At 35.6% G+C, this 16508-nt stretch overlaps 1 protein-coding gene and 1 pseudogene across 1 annotated transcript in view; one reads left to right on the top strand and one right to left on the bottom strand.

Moving 5' to 3' along the window:
- Pibf1 (progesterone immunomodulatory binding factor 1) overlaps positions 1–16508 on the bottom strand; it is a 234411-nt gene that overhangs the window by 174099 nt on the left and 43804 nt on the right. Inside the window, exons 7-9 of the mRNA XM_047553407.1 lie at positions 13733–13841; positions 13271–13452; positions 12005–12130 (exon numbers count right to left, since the gene is read on the bottom strand). Of these exons, the coding sequence (XP_047409363.1) occupies positions 12005–12130; positions 13271–13452; positions 13733–13841 (417 nt within the window). The remainder of the gene's footprint in view (positions 1–12004; positions 12131–13270; positions 13453–13732; positions 13842–16508) is intronic.
- On the top strand, positions 1482–4868 carry LOC124984776 (vesicle transport protein SFT2A-like; annotated as a pseudogene).

Below are 16508 nucleotides of genomic sequence, written 5' to 3'. Positions count from 1 at the left end.
CTCTTATAACTTCCTGCCTTTCAATTTATGCTTCAACCATAATATATTATTTTCAGTTTGTTAAAAATTTTTCATTTTGTTTTGCCTCAAGGTTTTGATATATGCTGGTCTTGCATTCCCTTTCCTTTCCTTAATTTCTAGTCTTACTCTTGGTCATTACACAGGCGTCCTCTAGGAAGTCTTTTGTGTTTCCTCCCAAGGCTTTGTTAGATGCACAAGGGATACCAATCTTTATCCAGTCATACTCTCCATTATCAATCATACCTATGATAATTTATTCTCTGCATTTATCCTCCATGAGACTACCAGCTTTGTAAAGGTAAATGTCATCACTTTTATCTACGGCACCTTGTACGTAACTGCATATAGAGGCCTCAATCAATGTTTGCTATATAAGCAAATTTTGTTGCTTTGTGAATTACATGAGAGTGTAAATATAATGCTTTCTAACATTTTAAAGCTTAGCATAAAAACTAAGCATTGGGTCTGCATTTTGAACACTAAGAGAGTGTGGGCACGAGGTATAGGATGCTTCTTTCCTAATATATGGCTGGAACCAAGCAAATTTTTGCAAAATATTAAGAACTGCCTTGAAATTATTAAATTGATCTATATGTACTTCTCTCCAATCTCCTGATGACCCTTCTGCCTTAAGCATGCACACTCATTAAAATGTCATAGCTTTGTTTTGAACATAAAGAGACAAATAAGTACACAAGCAAATGAATCTTAAAATTATAAGGGTATGTGAATAAGTCAAAAAAATATATATAGACAGCATGTTTCCACTTATATGACACTAACATAATGTGAAAAACTAAATGATATTGTACAGAAATGTTTAAATGCCTATTTACTGATAACACAAATGAAAAAATTCTAAAGAAAAGTGAGGAAATCATTAGCATAAAAGTCAGAGCCAGGCATGGGGGAACACGCCTGTAACACCAACAACTTGAGAGGCTGAGGTAGGAGGATCCCAAGTTCAAGGCCAGTCTCAGCAACCTAGTGAAACTCTAAGCAACGTACTGAGACCCTGCCTCAAAATAAAATATAAAAAGGGCTGGGGAATGGATGAAATTGGAGAATATCATGCTAAGTGAGATAAGCCAATCTCAAAAAAAACCAAAGGACGAATGATATCGCTAATAAGTGGATGATGACACATAATGGGGGGTGGGAGGGGTTAGTGTTAGGGTTAGAGTAAGGGTTAGGGAGGGGGGAAAGAATGGAGGAAGGAAGGACTGTATAGAGGAAAAAGAGGGGTGGGGGGGGGAGGGAAAAAATAACAGAATGAATCAAACAACATTACCCTATGTAAATTTATAATTACACAAATGGTATGCCTTTACGCCATGTACAAACAGAGAAACAACATGTATCCCATTTGTTTACAAAAAAAAAAAAAAAAAGGGCTGGGGATATGGCTCAGTGGTTAAGCACCTCTGGGTTCAATCACCACAATATCAAAACATAACAAAAAAGTCAGAAAAGTATTTGTCCTTATGGAATGTAGGAGTGAAGCAGGAAGGAACTCAAGAACATTCCTGTTGTACTGCATTTTCTACCTCCTGATTTGGATGGTAGGTAAAGTGATTTAATTTATAATTATTATTAAGTGTATATTTAAAATTTTTTCTGAACATCTATTATATTTTATATACATATGCAAGATCAAAAGAGAAAACAATCATGACATAGTAACTAAACAAAAAAAAATAATATTATTTACACAGTGGTCTAAAATTTCTTTAAACTACTTTGAAAAATATATTCTTAGGATTAAAAACATGAAGGTTAGCTTAGAACTTCAGATGGCTTACTCACAAAGGATTGTGGAGCTCTGCCAAGTAATTAAAAATTCAAACACTAAAATATAAACTAAGTGTAAGGAAACCCAGAAGTATTTCTATTTTTACAAAAATAAAAACATTACTTTTAAAAAATTTAATGTGATACATTTTATATATATATATATTTCCTTATCCTTGCTTTGCTGGTGGTCAAAGCATATATTTAATGTGATTATTGGTAATATGGCAATCAATGATCATTCAGAATTTTTATAATAAAAACATTCTTTGCTATTTTCATTGTAAATAAAATCCTAAATTATGACTATATCATAACTCTTTAAAAAAACCAAATGAGAGAAAGAACTAGAGAGAAGGGGCAAAAGAGACTAGGCACTAAATATCTGTTGAAGGCAGCAAGGGCATGATTACTTTTGTCTTCAGTAGTTAAAGTCTAATTTCCTTGGGCATATAATTCTATATAAGCCTGTAGAAAAAGATCCAACAGGTAGATAATAATCTATGCAAACTAAATTTATGAGGAAAATCATGATTTGATTTTTCATTTAATTCATAAGTACCAAGTTGTACCAAGCAAATATCTTTTAAAAGTTCTGTTATAAATTGTATATTTAGTCCCTTGTCACCATAATCATTTCCACAAAAGAAAACCAAGAGTGAAATCATACTACTCAAAAAGATTTCAGCATTATCTTAAATAATTCTCCCCAAAAGCTATATTAAAATAACAATTTAACAGTAATGAAAAAAAAAATCTTTGCCACTTAACTCCCAAAAGGATAATTCTATGTATGTAGTTTTTATAGTACAGGTCATCTTATAAATATTATAGCATAGGGTAGCTTTTCCCTCTGGAATAAAGAGATTGAAACCCCAAATGTCCTACTACTATATTCCTAGTGAAAATGGAATGTACATGCTAATTAAAGATTATTTAAGTCTGATTTAAAGTCTTCCTGACAACAATCAAAATATCCCACAAAGAAGTGCCAATAAACTAGAATGACAATGAAGCACACTCCAAAAAAATTTTCCCATTAAAATATAAACTTTCAAAAGCCACATTAACTGTAAAGTTGGTACATAAAATCAACTGCATTGGATATATAAAGAATTCAAAAAACTTAACACTAAAACAAATAACCCAGTCAATAAATGGGCAAAGGAACTAAAGAGACATTTCACAGAAAAAATATGGTCAACAAATACATGAAAAATAAATACAGTCAACAAATATATAGCAATTAAGAGAAATGCAAATTAGAACTACACTGAGATTTCCAGTCAGAATGGCAACAATCAATGTTAGTGAGGATGTGGGGAAGAGTACACACATACATTGCTGATGGGACTGCAAACTGATGCAATCATTCTGGAAAGCAGAAAGTATGGAGAGTCCTCAGAAAACTTGGAATGGAACCACTATTTGCTTCAGTTATCCCACTCCTCGGTAACTTAAAATCAGCACACTACAATGACACAGTCAATCAATGTTTATAGCAGCTCAATTCACAATTGCTAGATTGTGGAACCTAGGTGCCCTTCAACAAATGAGTAAAGAAAATGTACACACATACACACACACACACACACACAATGGAATGTTATTCAGCCACAAAGAAGAATGACTTCATGACATTTGCTAATACAAGAACAGATCTGGAGACTATTATGTGAGGTGAAATAAGTCAATCCCAAAAGCCAAAGATCAAATGTTCTCTCTGATATGTCAATGCTAACACACAACAAGGGTTGGGAGGGGAAGAGTAAAGTTCATTGGGTTAGACAAGGGAATGAAGGGAAGAGAGGAAGGATAGGAATAGGAAAGACAGTGGAATGAATCTGACTTAACTTTCCTATGTACAGATATAAATATGCCATACAAAATACATTCTACTGTCATGCATTAAAAAAAAAGACTAAATAATAAATAAATATACCGTACTGAATCTCCACATAATGTACAACCACAACTGGATCCTAATTAGAATTTGATATACTCCATGTTTGTATAAATATGTCAAAATAAACTCTGTGCAACTAAAAAAATTAAAAAAAAAAACTGCAACTGAAATAAGTAGCATTAATTTTTCCCTAAAGTTGATAATCACTAACTAGGAGAACCAGTGCATATGCACTGGTCCCAAAATAACTGCATGAATAAAAATATTTCTTCAAGATTATCTAACAACATTTTTTAGGACCAGCAGTTAAATTACATTTTTAGGAGAAATTATTGGTATGCTATAAGAAGTACTGGTATGTCTTAGTACCCTCTAATTTCTTTCTTTTTTGGTATCAGGGATTGAGCCCACGGTTCCCTTATCACTGAGCCACACCCCCAGCCCTTTTTTATATTTTATTTTGAGACTGGGCCTCACTAAATTGCTGAGGTTGGCTTTGAACTCATGATCCTCCTGCCTTATCTTCTCCAGCCACTAGGATTATAGGTGTGTGCCACTATTTCCGGCTCTAATTTCCTTTTGATCCCTGTCCTTAATCTGAACTGAGGGAAAGGCAAAACACAAGTTACCCTAGTACAAAGAGATTATGGAGTGGCTAGTGATGCAGTTTGTGGAGAAGCACAGGTCCTGAGTGGCCAAGACTATAAGGAATAGGGCCTGACCATGCAGGTCCTGGATGCCTCCTCTCTTAGGTTCAACACTAAAATAAAATGATTTATCATATGCTTTGTAGCTGGCATTTTTTTTTTTCCTATCCTGGGAACTGGATTGCTGTGGCTTCCTAGTGGCATAAAGCTTTTTACAGTGTTTTACACCCTTGGAAATCTTGCTGCACTAGCCAATACATGCTTTTTAATGGGACCCAAGAAGCTGCTGAAGACAATGTTTGAAACAACAAGACTATTTGCAACAGTCATTATGCTTCTGTACTTTGTATTCACCCTCTGTGCTATCTTTGGTGGCATAAGAAGGAACTGGCCTTACTATTCTGCATATTGTGGTTCTTGTCAATGACCTGTATAGTCTGTGGCACACCCCATATGCAAGGGATGTTTAAATGCTGCTATGCTGCTCTTCTCTCTTAATCTGAAAATCAGGAACTACCTGTGGAAAAGAACATTGGGATGTCAATAGTCCACTATTAGTGAAGTAAGCTGTTCCTGGTACAGTGATCATTCCAGTGGCAACTGCAGCAACAACTTAAGACCCTTCAGGGGACTGCTAAAACCATACACTTGATTGTTAAATGCAAGTAGCTTTAAATTTACTGTGTGTCATTTACAAGCTCTTTCAAAGATAAGGTGATTTTAGTCATTGCCAATTATAAATAAATTTAGCCAGTTTTTTAATGGTTTCAAACCAGTTTTTGAAATGTGAATTTTATCTATCTATCTATCTATCTATCTATCTATCTATCTATCTATCTATCTATTTTGCGGTACTGGGGATCAAACTCAAGGCCTTGTGCTTGCAAGGCAAGCACTCTACCAGCTGAGCTATCTCCCCAGCCTGAAATGTGAATATTTAAAGAAGAAATCTGTGCTGTGAGATATATTCAGCTTATCTGGCTTTTTAAAAATGTCTGCCTTTTTTTTTGTTTTTTGGTACTGGGGATTGAACTCAGGGGAACTTTACCACTCAGCCACATCCCCAGTCCTATTTTGTATTTTATTTAGACAGGGTCTCACTGAGTTGCTTAGCACCTCACCATTGCTGAGGCTAGCTTTGAACTCATAATCCTCCTGTCTCAGCATACTGAGTTGCTGGGATTATAGGCATGCGCCACAGCACCGGGCAAAATGTCTGCTTTTAAGACATTTTTTTTTTAACTTTAAAAAGGAGAAACGTTTTACTATAAGCCTAAAATTGCTTATGTATAAGAAAAAATAACATATGTTTTTACAATTTTGAAATAAACCCAACCTTGGGTAAAAAATTGAGATAATAGGAATATCAGAGTAAAAAGGTCTAAAGTCTGGTAAACCCTATACTAAGCTAGCTATCAAAGATTTTTAGAATTTTAATATTCCAATTTTATTTATATTTCAATTTATGACAAGTTTTCTTTTTTTTTTTTTTACATTTACATAGGGTAATGATGTTTATTTTATTTTTCCCCTCCCCCCACCCCTCCCACCCCTCTTTTCCCTCTACACAGTCCTTCTTTCCTTCATTCTTGCCGCTGTCCTTAGCCTAACTCTAAACCTAACCCTAAACCTAATGCTAGCCCCTCCCACCCCCCATTATATGTCCTCATCCGCTTATCAGCGAGATCATTCGTCCTTTAGTTTTTTGAGATTGGCTTATCTCACTTAGCATGATATTCTCCATTTTTGTCCATTTGCCTGCAAAAGCCATAATTTTATCATTCTTCATTGCGGAGTAATATTCCATTGTATATATATGCCACAGTTTCTTTATCCATTCATCAACTGAAGGGCATCTAGGTTGGTTCCACAATCTGGCTATGGTGAATTGAGCAGCAATGAACATTGATGTGGCTGTATCTCTGTAGTATGCTGATTTTAAGTCCTTTGGGTATAGGCCAAGGAGTGGGATAGCTGGGTCACATGGTGTTTCCATTCCAAGCTTTCTGAGGAATCTCCACACTGCTTTCCAGACTGGCTGCGCTAATTTGCAACCCCACCAGCAATGTATGAGTGTTCCTTTTTCACCACATCCTCGCCAACACCTGTTGTTGCTTGTATTCTTGATAATCGCCATTCTAATTGGGGTGAGATGAAATCTTAGGGTAGTTTTGATTTGCATTTCCCTTATTACTAGGGATGTTGAACATTTTTTCATATATCTTTTCATTGTACATCTTCTTCTGTGAAGTGTCTGTTCATTTCCTTAGACCATTTGTTGATTGGATTATTTGCATTCTTCGTGTAGAGTTTTTTGAGTTCTTTATAGATTCTGGAAATTAGTGCTCTATCTGAGGTATGGTTGGCAAAGATATTCTCCCACTCTGTAGGCTCTCTCTTCACATTTCTGATAGTTTCCTTTGCTGAGAGAAAGCTTTTTAGTTTGAATCTATCCCAGTTGTTGATTCTTGCTTTTATTTCTTGTGCTATGGGTGTCCTGTTAAGGAAGTCTGATCCTAAGCCAACAAGTTGAAGATTTGGACCTACTTTTTCTTCTATAAGATGCAGGGTCTCTGGTCTGATTCCGAGGTCCTTGATCCATTTTGAGTTGAGTTTTGTGTAGGGTGAGAGATAGGGGTTTAATTTCATTCTATTGCATATGGATTTCCAGTTTTCCCAGCACCATTTGTTGAAGAGGCTATCTTTTCTCCATTGCATATTTTTGGCCCCTTTGTCTAGTATGAGAAAATTGTATTTATTTGGGTTTGTGTCCATGTCCTCTATTCTGTACCATTGATCCACCTTTCTATTTTGGTACCAATACCATGCCGTTTTTGTTCCTATTGCTATGTAGTAGAGTTGAAGATCTGGTATTGCAATACCCCCTGCTTCGCTCTTGCTACTGAGGATTGCTTTAGCTATTCTAGGTTTTTTATTCTTCCAGATGAATTTCATAATTGCTTGCTCTATTTCTGCAAGGTACATCATTGGGATTTTAATTGGAATTGCATTGAATCTGTATAGCACTTTAGGTAGTATAGCCATTTTGACAATATTAATTCTGCCTATCCAGGAACATGGGAGATCTTTCCATCTTCTAAGGTTTTCTTGAATTTCTTTCTTTAGTGTTCTGTAGTTCTCATTGTAGAGGTCTTTCACCTCTTTTGTGAGATTGATTCCCAAGTATTTTATTTTTTTCGATGCTATTGTGAATGGGGTAGTTTTCCTAATTTCTCTTTCTGAAGATTCATCGCTTATGTATAAAAATGCATTGGATTTATGAGCATTGATCTTGTAACCTGCTACTTTACTGAATTCACTTATGAGTTCTAAAAGTTTTCTGGTGGAATTTCCAGGTTCTTCTAAATATATAATCATGTCATCAGCGAACAGGGATAGTTTGAGTTCTTCTTTTCCTATTCGTATCCCTTTAATTTCTTTGGTTTGTCTGATTGCTCTGGCTAGAGTCTCAAGGACGATGTTGAATAGAAGCGGTGAAAGAGGGCATCCCTGCCTTGTTCCAGTTTTTAGGGGGAACGCTTTCAGTTTTTCACCATTTAGAATGATATTAGCCATGGGCTTAGCGTAGATTGCCTTTATAATGTTTAGGAATGTTCCCACTACCCCAATTTTTTCTAGTGTTTTGAGCATGAAGGGATGCTGTATTTTATCAAATGCTTTTTCTGCATCTATTGAAATAATCATGTGATTCTTAACTTTAAGTCTGTTGATATGGTGAATGACATTTATTGATTTCCGAATGTTGAACCAACCTTGCATCCCTGGGATAAAACCCACTTGATCGTGGTGCACTATCTTTTTAATATATATTTGTATGCGATTTGCTAAAATTTTGTTGAGAATTTTTGCATCGATATTCATTAAGGATATTGGTCTGAAATTTTCTTTCCTCGATGTGTCTCTGTCTGGTTTAGGTATCAGGGTGATATTGGCTTCATAGAACGAGTTTGGTAGGGTTCCCTCCTCTTCTATTTCATGGAATACTTTGAGAAGTATTGGAATGAGCTCTTCTTTAAAGGTTTTGTAGAACTCGGCTGAGAACCCATCTGGTCCTGGACTTTTTTTGTTGGTAGGCTTTTGATGACCTCTTCTATTTCATTGCTTGAAATTGGTTTATTTAAGTTGTGTATGTCCTCCTCGTTCAGTTTAGGTAGTTCATATGTCTCTAGAAATTTGTTGATGTCTTCAAGGTTTTCTGTTTTGTTGGAGTATAGATTTTCGAAATAGCTTCTAATTATGTTTTGTATTTCACTCGTGTCTGTTGTGATGTTTCCTTGTTCATTCTGAATTTTAGTAATTTGAGTTTTCTCCCTCTTTCTCTTTGTTAGTGTGGCTAAGGGTTTATCAATTTATTTATTTTTCAAAGAACCAACTATTTATTTTGTTAATTTTTCCAATTGTTTCTTTTGTTTCGATTTCGTTGATTTCGGCTCTGATTTTAACTATTTCCTGTCTTCTACTACTTTTGGTATTGGTCTGCTCTTCTTTTTCTAGCGCTTTGAGCTGTAGTGTTAAGTCGTTTATTTGTTGATTTCTACTTCTTTTTTTGAATGCACCCCATGAAATAAATCTTCCTCTAAGTACTGCTTTCATAGTGTCCCAGAGATTTTGATATGATGTGTCTTTGTTCTCGTTTACTTCTAAGAATTTTTTTATTTCCCTCCTGATGTCTTCTGTTATCCATTCATCATATAATAGTGTATTATTTAGTCTCCAGGTATTGGAGAAGTTTCTGTTTTTTATTCTGTCATTTATTTCTAATTTCAATCCATTATGATCTGATAGAGTACAAGGTAGTATCTCTATCTTCTTGTATTTGCTAACAGTAGCTTTGTGGCATAAAATATGGTCTATTTTAGAGAAGGATCCATGTGCTGCTGAGAAGAAAGTGTATTCGTTCTTCGTTGGATGGTATATTCTATATATGTCCATTAAGTCTAAATTGCTGATTGTGTTGTTGAGATCTATAGTTTCTTTATTCAATTTTTGTTTGGACGATCTATCCAGTGGTGAGAGAGGTGTGTTAAAATCGCCTAGTATTATTGTGTTGTGGTCTATTTGAATTCTGTAATTGAGAAGGATTTGTTTGACGTACGTGGATGAGCCAATGTTCGGGGCATAGATATTTATGATTGTTATGTCCTGCTGATTTATGCTTCCCTTAAGCAGCATGTAATGTCCTTCTTTATCCCTTCTGATTAGTTTTGGTTTGAAGTCCACATTATCTGAGATGAGGATGGATACTCCAGCTTTTTTGCTATGTCCATGTGCATGGTATGTTTTTCCCCATCCTTTCACCTTTAGTCTATGGGTGTCTCTTTCTATGAGATGAGTCTCTTGCAGGCAGCATATTGTTGGATTTTTCTTTTTAATCCAATCTGCCAGTCTGTGTCTTTTGATTGATGAATTCAGGCCATTAACATTCAGGGTTATTATTGTGATATGATTTGTATTCCCAGTCAATTGACTCATATTTGTTTTTGACATGATTTGGTTTCTCCTTTATTTGGCTATTCCTTTAGGCTAGCGCCTCCTGTTGCTGATTTGCATCGTTGTTTTTCATCTCTTCCTCATGGAATATTTTGCTGAGAATGTTCTGTAATGCTGGCTTTCTTTTTGTAAATTCCTTTAGCTTTTGTTTATCATGGAAGGATCTTATTTCATTGTCAAATTTGAAGGTAAGTTTTGCTGGGTATAAGATTCTTGGTTGGCATCCGTTTTCTTTCAGGGCTTGGTATATGTTGTTCCAGGCCCTTCTAGCTTTTAGGGTCTGGATTGAAAAATCTGCTGATATTCTTATTGGCTTCCCTCTGAATGTAATTTGATTCTTTTCTCTCGCGGCCTTTAAAATTCTGTCTTTATTTTGTATGTTAGGTATTTTCATAATAATGTGCCTTGGTGTGGGTCTGTTGTAATTTTGTATGTTTGGAGTTCTATAAGCCTCTTGTACTTGGGTTTCCATTTCATTCTTCAGATTTGGGAAATTTTCTGTTATTATTTCATTGGATAGATTGTTCATTCCTTTGGTTTGTTTCTCTAAGCCTTCCTCAATCCCAATAATTCTTAAATTTGGCCTTTTCATGATATCCCATAATTCTTGTAGATTCTGTTCATGATTTCTTACCATCTTTTCTGTTTGGCCAACTTTGCTTTCAAGATTAAATAATTTGTCTTCAATGTCTGAGGTTCTGTCTTCCAGGTGTTCTATCCTATTGGTTATGCTTTCTATGGAGTTTTTAACTTGGTTTATTGTTTCCTTCATTTTAAGTATTTCAGTTTGTTTTTTTTTCAGTATCTCTAACTCTTTATTGAAATGATCTCTTGCTTCCCGTATTTGGTCTTTTAACTCTTGATTGGTGCGATCATTTAATGCCTGCATTTGCTCTTTCATCTCCTCCTTCAATGCCTGCATTTGCTCTTTCATCTCCTCATTAGCTTCCGTGATCGTTTTAATTACATACATTCTGAACTCCCTTTCTGACATTTCTTCTGCTGTGCTGTCATTGGGTTTTATTGATGTAGTATCTAGGTTTGTTTGGGACATTTTCTTCCCTTGTTTTCTCATATTGGTCAGTTGTCAGTGGGACCCTGAGATATTGCATTTTTCCGCTACTGGCTTATAGTGTTCCGGTAGATTTCCAGTGTATCACCTCCCAGCCTTCAGTAGCCTGATGTCTTGGAGGAATCTGATAAAGCAGCTCATCCGAAGAAAACTGCCCTTAGCCCCCTACTGGTTCCACAGTTTGGAACTGGCTCTGTGCGGAAATGCTCTCACTGTGGGCCTGTGCCGTGCAGCTGGCCGTGTGGGAGGAGCCCACTGCCGGAGTGTGGAAGGCTACCTTGGGAAGACTCTAGCTGCCCTGCCCGGCTCCAATAAGCCACCTCTATCTGGGCCTGCCACCTGGGCCGAGCTTTACCCAGTGGGCAGACTCACCCGTGGCTCTATTTCAGTCCGAGTCTCTCAATGCCTCCCCTTCTTAACTCCAGGGTTCTGGAGCGACTGGGGGTGCAGTCTCCCTCTAGGCCGCCATCTTGGATCGCCCCGTGAACGGAGCCTGCAGCCGGAGTGGGCAGAGCCGCCTGAAGAGGTCTCTGGCTGCCCTGCCCTAATCCCAGAGGCTGTTTGCGGATCGCGGCTCTCCGCTGGTTCGTTGCCGGAGTACGCTGCGCTGCAGGGGCTCCGGGACTCGGAGCTTGTTCTGGTCAGAAAGGCTCTCACTAGCGGGCCAGTTCCGTTCCGAGAACCTGGAGAAGCTGGCTGTGTGGGCGGGGCCCACCTCCGGAGTGCGCAGGGCTGCCTGTGAATGACTCTAGCTGCCCTGCCCGGCTCCGATAAGCCACCTCTATCTGGGCCTGCCACCCGGGTCGAGTTTTACCCAGTGGGCAGACTCACCCGTGGCTCTATTTCAGTCTGAGTCTCTCAATGCCTCCCCTTCTTAACTCCAGGGTTCTGGAGCGACTGGGGGTGCAGTCTCCTTCTAGGCCGCCATCTTGGATCGCTATGACAAGTTTTCTTTAGTGCATTAACATGTCTTACAGAAATGGTATTTAATTTTGATAAAACTTCTATAACCTCCATAGACAAATAAAATATTACACCAGTTTTGTTTTCTTTTACCTGTTTTCTCGTTCATACATTTCCCTAGAAGCACTTCGAAGCTGTTCAATTTCTTGATTAGTTTTTAGTCTGATTTGTTCTAGTTCATCCTGTAGTTTATTTTCATATTCCATTTTATAATGGTCTCTGCAAGGAATCAAAAGTAGTATCTATGAATTTCTTTCATGAAATAAATAGGCTTTTGTCCAATAAGATTTAAATCTCTTGATACACCAAGATACATATATGCTCTATATACCATGATTGGAAAATGTATTAATTTTAGACATAAAGTTTTATAATTCTCCAAAATGCTGTTCCAAATCAGTTGCACATAAGATCACAACCTGTCAAACATACTGCTTCAAAGGTATACTTACTATGTGAGTAATTCCTGTTGGATACTTACTCATCTTCAAAAATATTTTACTAATAGTTTTTAATGCATATGGATGAAGTTTGAAAACTGAAGGCATACGGAATGACCCTTCATTTAAAAATAATAATCTGGTGTGGTACATATGAAGACAAAAATAATGTTAACAAAAATACAAAACCAAAATAACTCTGACTTTATAAATTGTTTCTTTTTATACATAACAACCATACACAAGATGATTTTCAGGAATGTCAAAATATTACACAGGGTAATGTCCAGCAGAAACTGATGGAAAAAAGTACTAATCCTAGGAAGAAATTATGAACGTGTGACTGTTAAAAATTAAAATTTTAACTTTATTTGATGCACTGATAAAAATAAATAACTCAAGAATTATAAGGGCTATTAGTTTAAAGAATCTCTAGTAGCTTATACACATCTATTAGAAGAGAGAAAGCAGGAATGAAATGCAGGGAGTGTGATTCCAGGGCTTCGTACATAAAATAACATGCAACAGTGCCCCCTCATTCTTTTATGTTTCACAGTCAGGAAATCATCAACATACTTGGGTTTTCTTCAAAATGGTACAGGAAGAGATACACTTTCATTCAAAATATACTTATAAGAAATCTTAGTTATAGGGAATTTAAAAGATTATGTCATAAGACAGTTTTAGTATTTATCTCTTTATCTAAAAGAAATAATTTTTTGGTGTTATGGGGAAAGTCACAATGTTTTTTAAAAAAATCAACTAGGAAAGAATATAAGGAAACAAAACAGAACTTTATCTTAATATTGTTCTATAGATTTTTTGAAAAAGTATACATCTTCCTCAAAACTGGGAGTTCTCCCACAAAAGATGGTGCTAATTTATATCTATTTGTTGTGGAAAATAATGTAATTCTTGCCTGGATGTCACATATTTTTCATACATCTCTTCTCTAGCCTTTTTGGTTTCTTCAAGTTGACACTGAAGTCTTTCAAGGCGATCCTCTTCATGGGCACAGCGCACACTCAACTCCATGTTTTGGCGATTGAGATACTCTTTATCCTTTTGTAGTAAAGTAACTGTCTGCTGTAAGGTGGTCACCTATGGGTATATAGAGACAATGTCCAGAGTAATGCAGCCTTACTTTTCCAGGTTGACTCTATTCATTTCTTTCATCATGCTTTCTCTCACCACATAAAAACTCTTCTTTCAAAAAGGGCTAATTCTTACCTTGCAATTGTCTATCCAAAAAGAGCTATTAAAAGTCTCTTTTCTGGCAACTACATGAAAAAGGAAAACTGTCTCTCCTATAATTTTACCCCAGGCTATTTTCCACTAATATTATACAATAAAATATAAGTGATTCTATTTATAAGTTTACCTCTTTTGATAATTCACTCCTTTCTTTAGCTTGAGTTATGTGAGAGGCTTCAAGTATTTCATGTTTTCTCCTGAACTCAAATACTTCCTGTTCCAGCACATCACGTTCACTATTAAAATAAAATGCAAATACACATGTAATTAATATTATCATCATCATCATCATTATTCTTATTGTTATTTACAGTGCTGCTGAGTATCAAACCCAGGGTCCTAGGCACACTAGGCAAGTGCTCTACCGAGCAATATCCCCAGTCACCCCCTAGAGTGAGCATCTTCAGGAAACTGAACAGACACATTCGGGCTCTGGTGCTACTTTATGAACTATATACAATATTTTCAATTTAGAAGAGCCTCTGTTCAAACACTTGTTCAGATAAATATCAATTTATTAAACTTAAAATAAATATGAAACCTACACCATCAAGAAAATAATAAAATTTTCTTAAGGTATACTTTGGTATTTTTTTCACTAATCATCTTGAATCTTAACTTGAAGCCAAAACTTTTAAAGAACTTGTATAAGCTCCTAGGCTTTCAGTTCAATTAGGGTCAAAAAGTCCCTCATAATTTATCACTCAGATTGCACAGAACATATGTAAGCAGACATTCCTATAACCATTTCATTTACAAACTGCTTACAATTATGCAGATATTCTAACTCCTATTTTCAGGCTAGCTCTCTCCTCAGAACACTAAATCTAAGAATTGGATCAAAATCTACAACAGAAATCTTTAAAAATGAGCAGAAAAATAGATTTGCTAACGCAACTACTCCTCTGGAGTCAGAAGTAGTGCCTTGCACTTCACTGACCTCCAGGCACTGCATGGAGAGAGCCATTAAAAGAATTTTTTTCTTTTCACCAGCTCTTTAATAACTCATTTAGATTGTATACAGATCCTGTTCCCTAACATACATTTATCCAAAGGTTTTAGATTCCATTGATGATTATCAATCAAATATTAATGAGGCTACAAAATGGTCATCCTAATAGGCATACACACTTACTGTTGGCATTCTATTCTGCATATTCTCTTTCCTTATTTATTTATTATTGGCATACCCTCACAGATTCTTGTTCTATTAATGGATTATAATTCATTATTGTATATATTCACTTTTATATTCAGGTTGTACTGTATTATACTTAGCCAACTGGAATCTCTTTAAACCAGTTACTGTTTAAAGAGGTATTGAATTGAAACTAGAAGCATCAATATGATCTTACCCATGCCTATTAAGCTTCCTCCCTCTACTGCCTTAGCCTACTAAAAGGTTCAAGAAACTATGACCCATGCGGTAATGACCACAGCACCCAAATCTTAATTTCTAAATAGCATCACCCACTGAAAGAAATCAGGACGCCTTAGAGAAAGGGCTGAAGCAATGACAACATAAAACTGGGAACAGTATGCTATGCCAGAAGAAGGGAAACTGCTAAAAGAATAATAAAAAGATACATTCAGGTGTAATTTAATGACTTTTAACTGCCACATGGAATTATCAAGGGCATATCCCTCTGTCCATTTTCTTTTAACCACTTTACTGAGTGAACCAAAAAGTTCAGTTTGAATCTCTCATTTCTTTTTCTGTTCCATTTCTAGCACATGAAAATGCTTATCATGCTTTTTGATCAAGGCTATATTTTTCTTTCTTAGGTTTTTATTATAGAAAATGAAAACATATATAAAAATAGACATGATATAATGAACATCCACACTCCCATCATCCAATAAAGATCAACTTATGACTCATCTTGTTTCATTTATCCTTCATTCATGGTCCCTCTGGATTATTCTGATAATTATATTGTTAGTTTTGTCTTTTTATATTTTATCTATGATTGCTACAGATTTATAGTGGAAGACAGGGCACCAAAATACCAACCCAAAGTATTATCTGACCATTGCAATCTACTTCATTTTAAAAATGCATCTCTTATACTATTTATATCTATGATGCACCAATTAAAAAAAAAACCTAGTAAAAAATAAAATATAATGCTTCTTTTGAAATCCAGCTTTATTCAGAAGGTCACCAAGTGTAAATCTCATAGATTTCAAGCTCCAAAAATTACCATATTTTGGCATAGCAAGACTAATAATAATAACAATAATAATAATAAATACCATAAGTCAGTCACAGTGGGACTAGAAATGCCAAAGTTAAAGAGCTAATCTTTGCAAAGTCACTTATGATATTAAATAATTTATAACTTAAATTATACAGCTTCAAGCATCCATCCATTCATTTAACAAAATACTAAGTGACCATTATAATTCAAGAATTATTTTAGGTGCCAATAGATATAACAGTGAACAATTAGGATAAAGTCACTCCATCTGCATGTACATGGTATATATATTTTAAAACTTTACACCTTTATTTAAGTTTAATTTACATAATGCAGTTATATATATTAGCACCACCTCATAGATGACAAAACTTAAGACTCAGAATGAAGAGAGATTTACCTAGGAACATACAGATAAAGAGTGGTTTATTACTGTACAAACAATAGAAAAGTATATTCCAGTTAAAGGGAGATATTTGCCATAGCTATTTAGTAGCAATGTATATGGGAAACATGTTCTCAGAATATTTTTTTTAAAGAGTGAGTGCTTTTTTGTTACAAAGGAACAGCTCAAAAACACTTCCAAGTAGGTAGGTGGGAAGAAACTTAAGAATTTAATTTTATTACATAAAAATGATTATTAAATAACATTTAAAAAATCTTTATACATGAGGGATTTTATGGGGTTCCCATCTTATTTTT

The sequence above is a fragment of the Sciurus carolinensis genome, chromosome 5 (genome assembly GCF_902686445.1).
Source record: "Sciurus carolinensis chromosome 5, mSciCar1.2, whole genome shotgun sequence".
Taxonomy (NCBI): Eukaryota; Metazoa; Chordata; class Mammalia; order Rodentia; family Sciuridae; genus Sciurus; species Sciurus carolinensis.
Note: the sequence above shows the minus strand (reverse complement) of the source record. Positions and strands in the feature narration are given on the sequence as shown.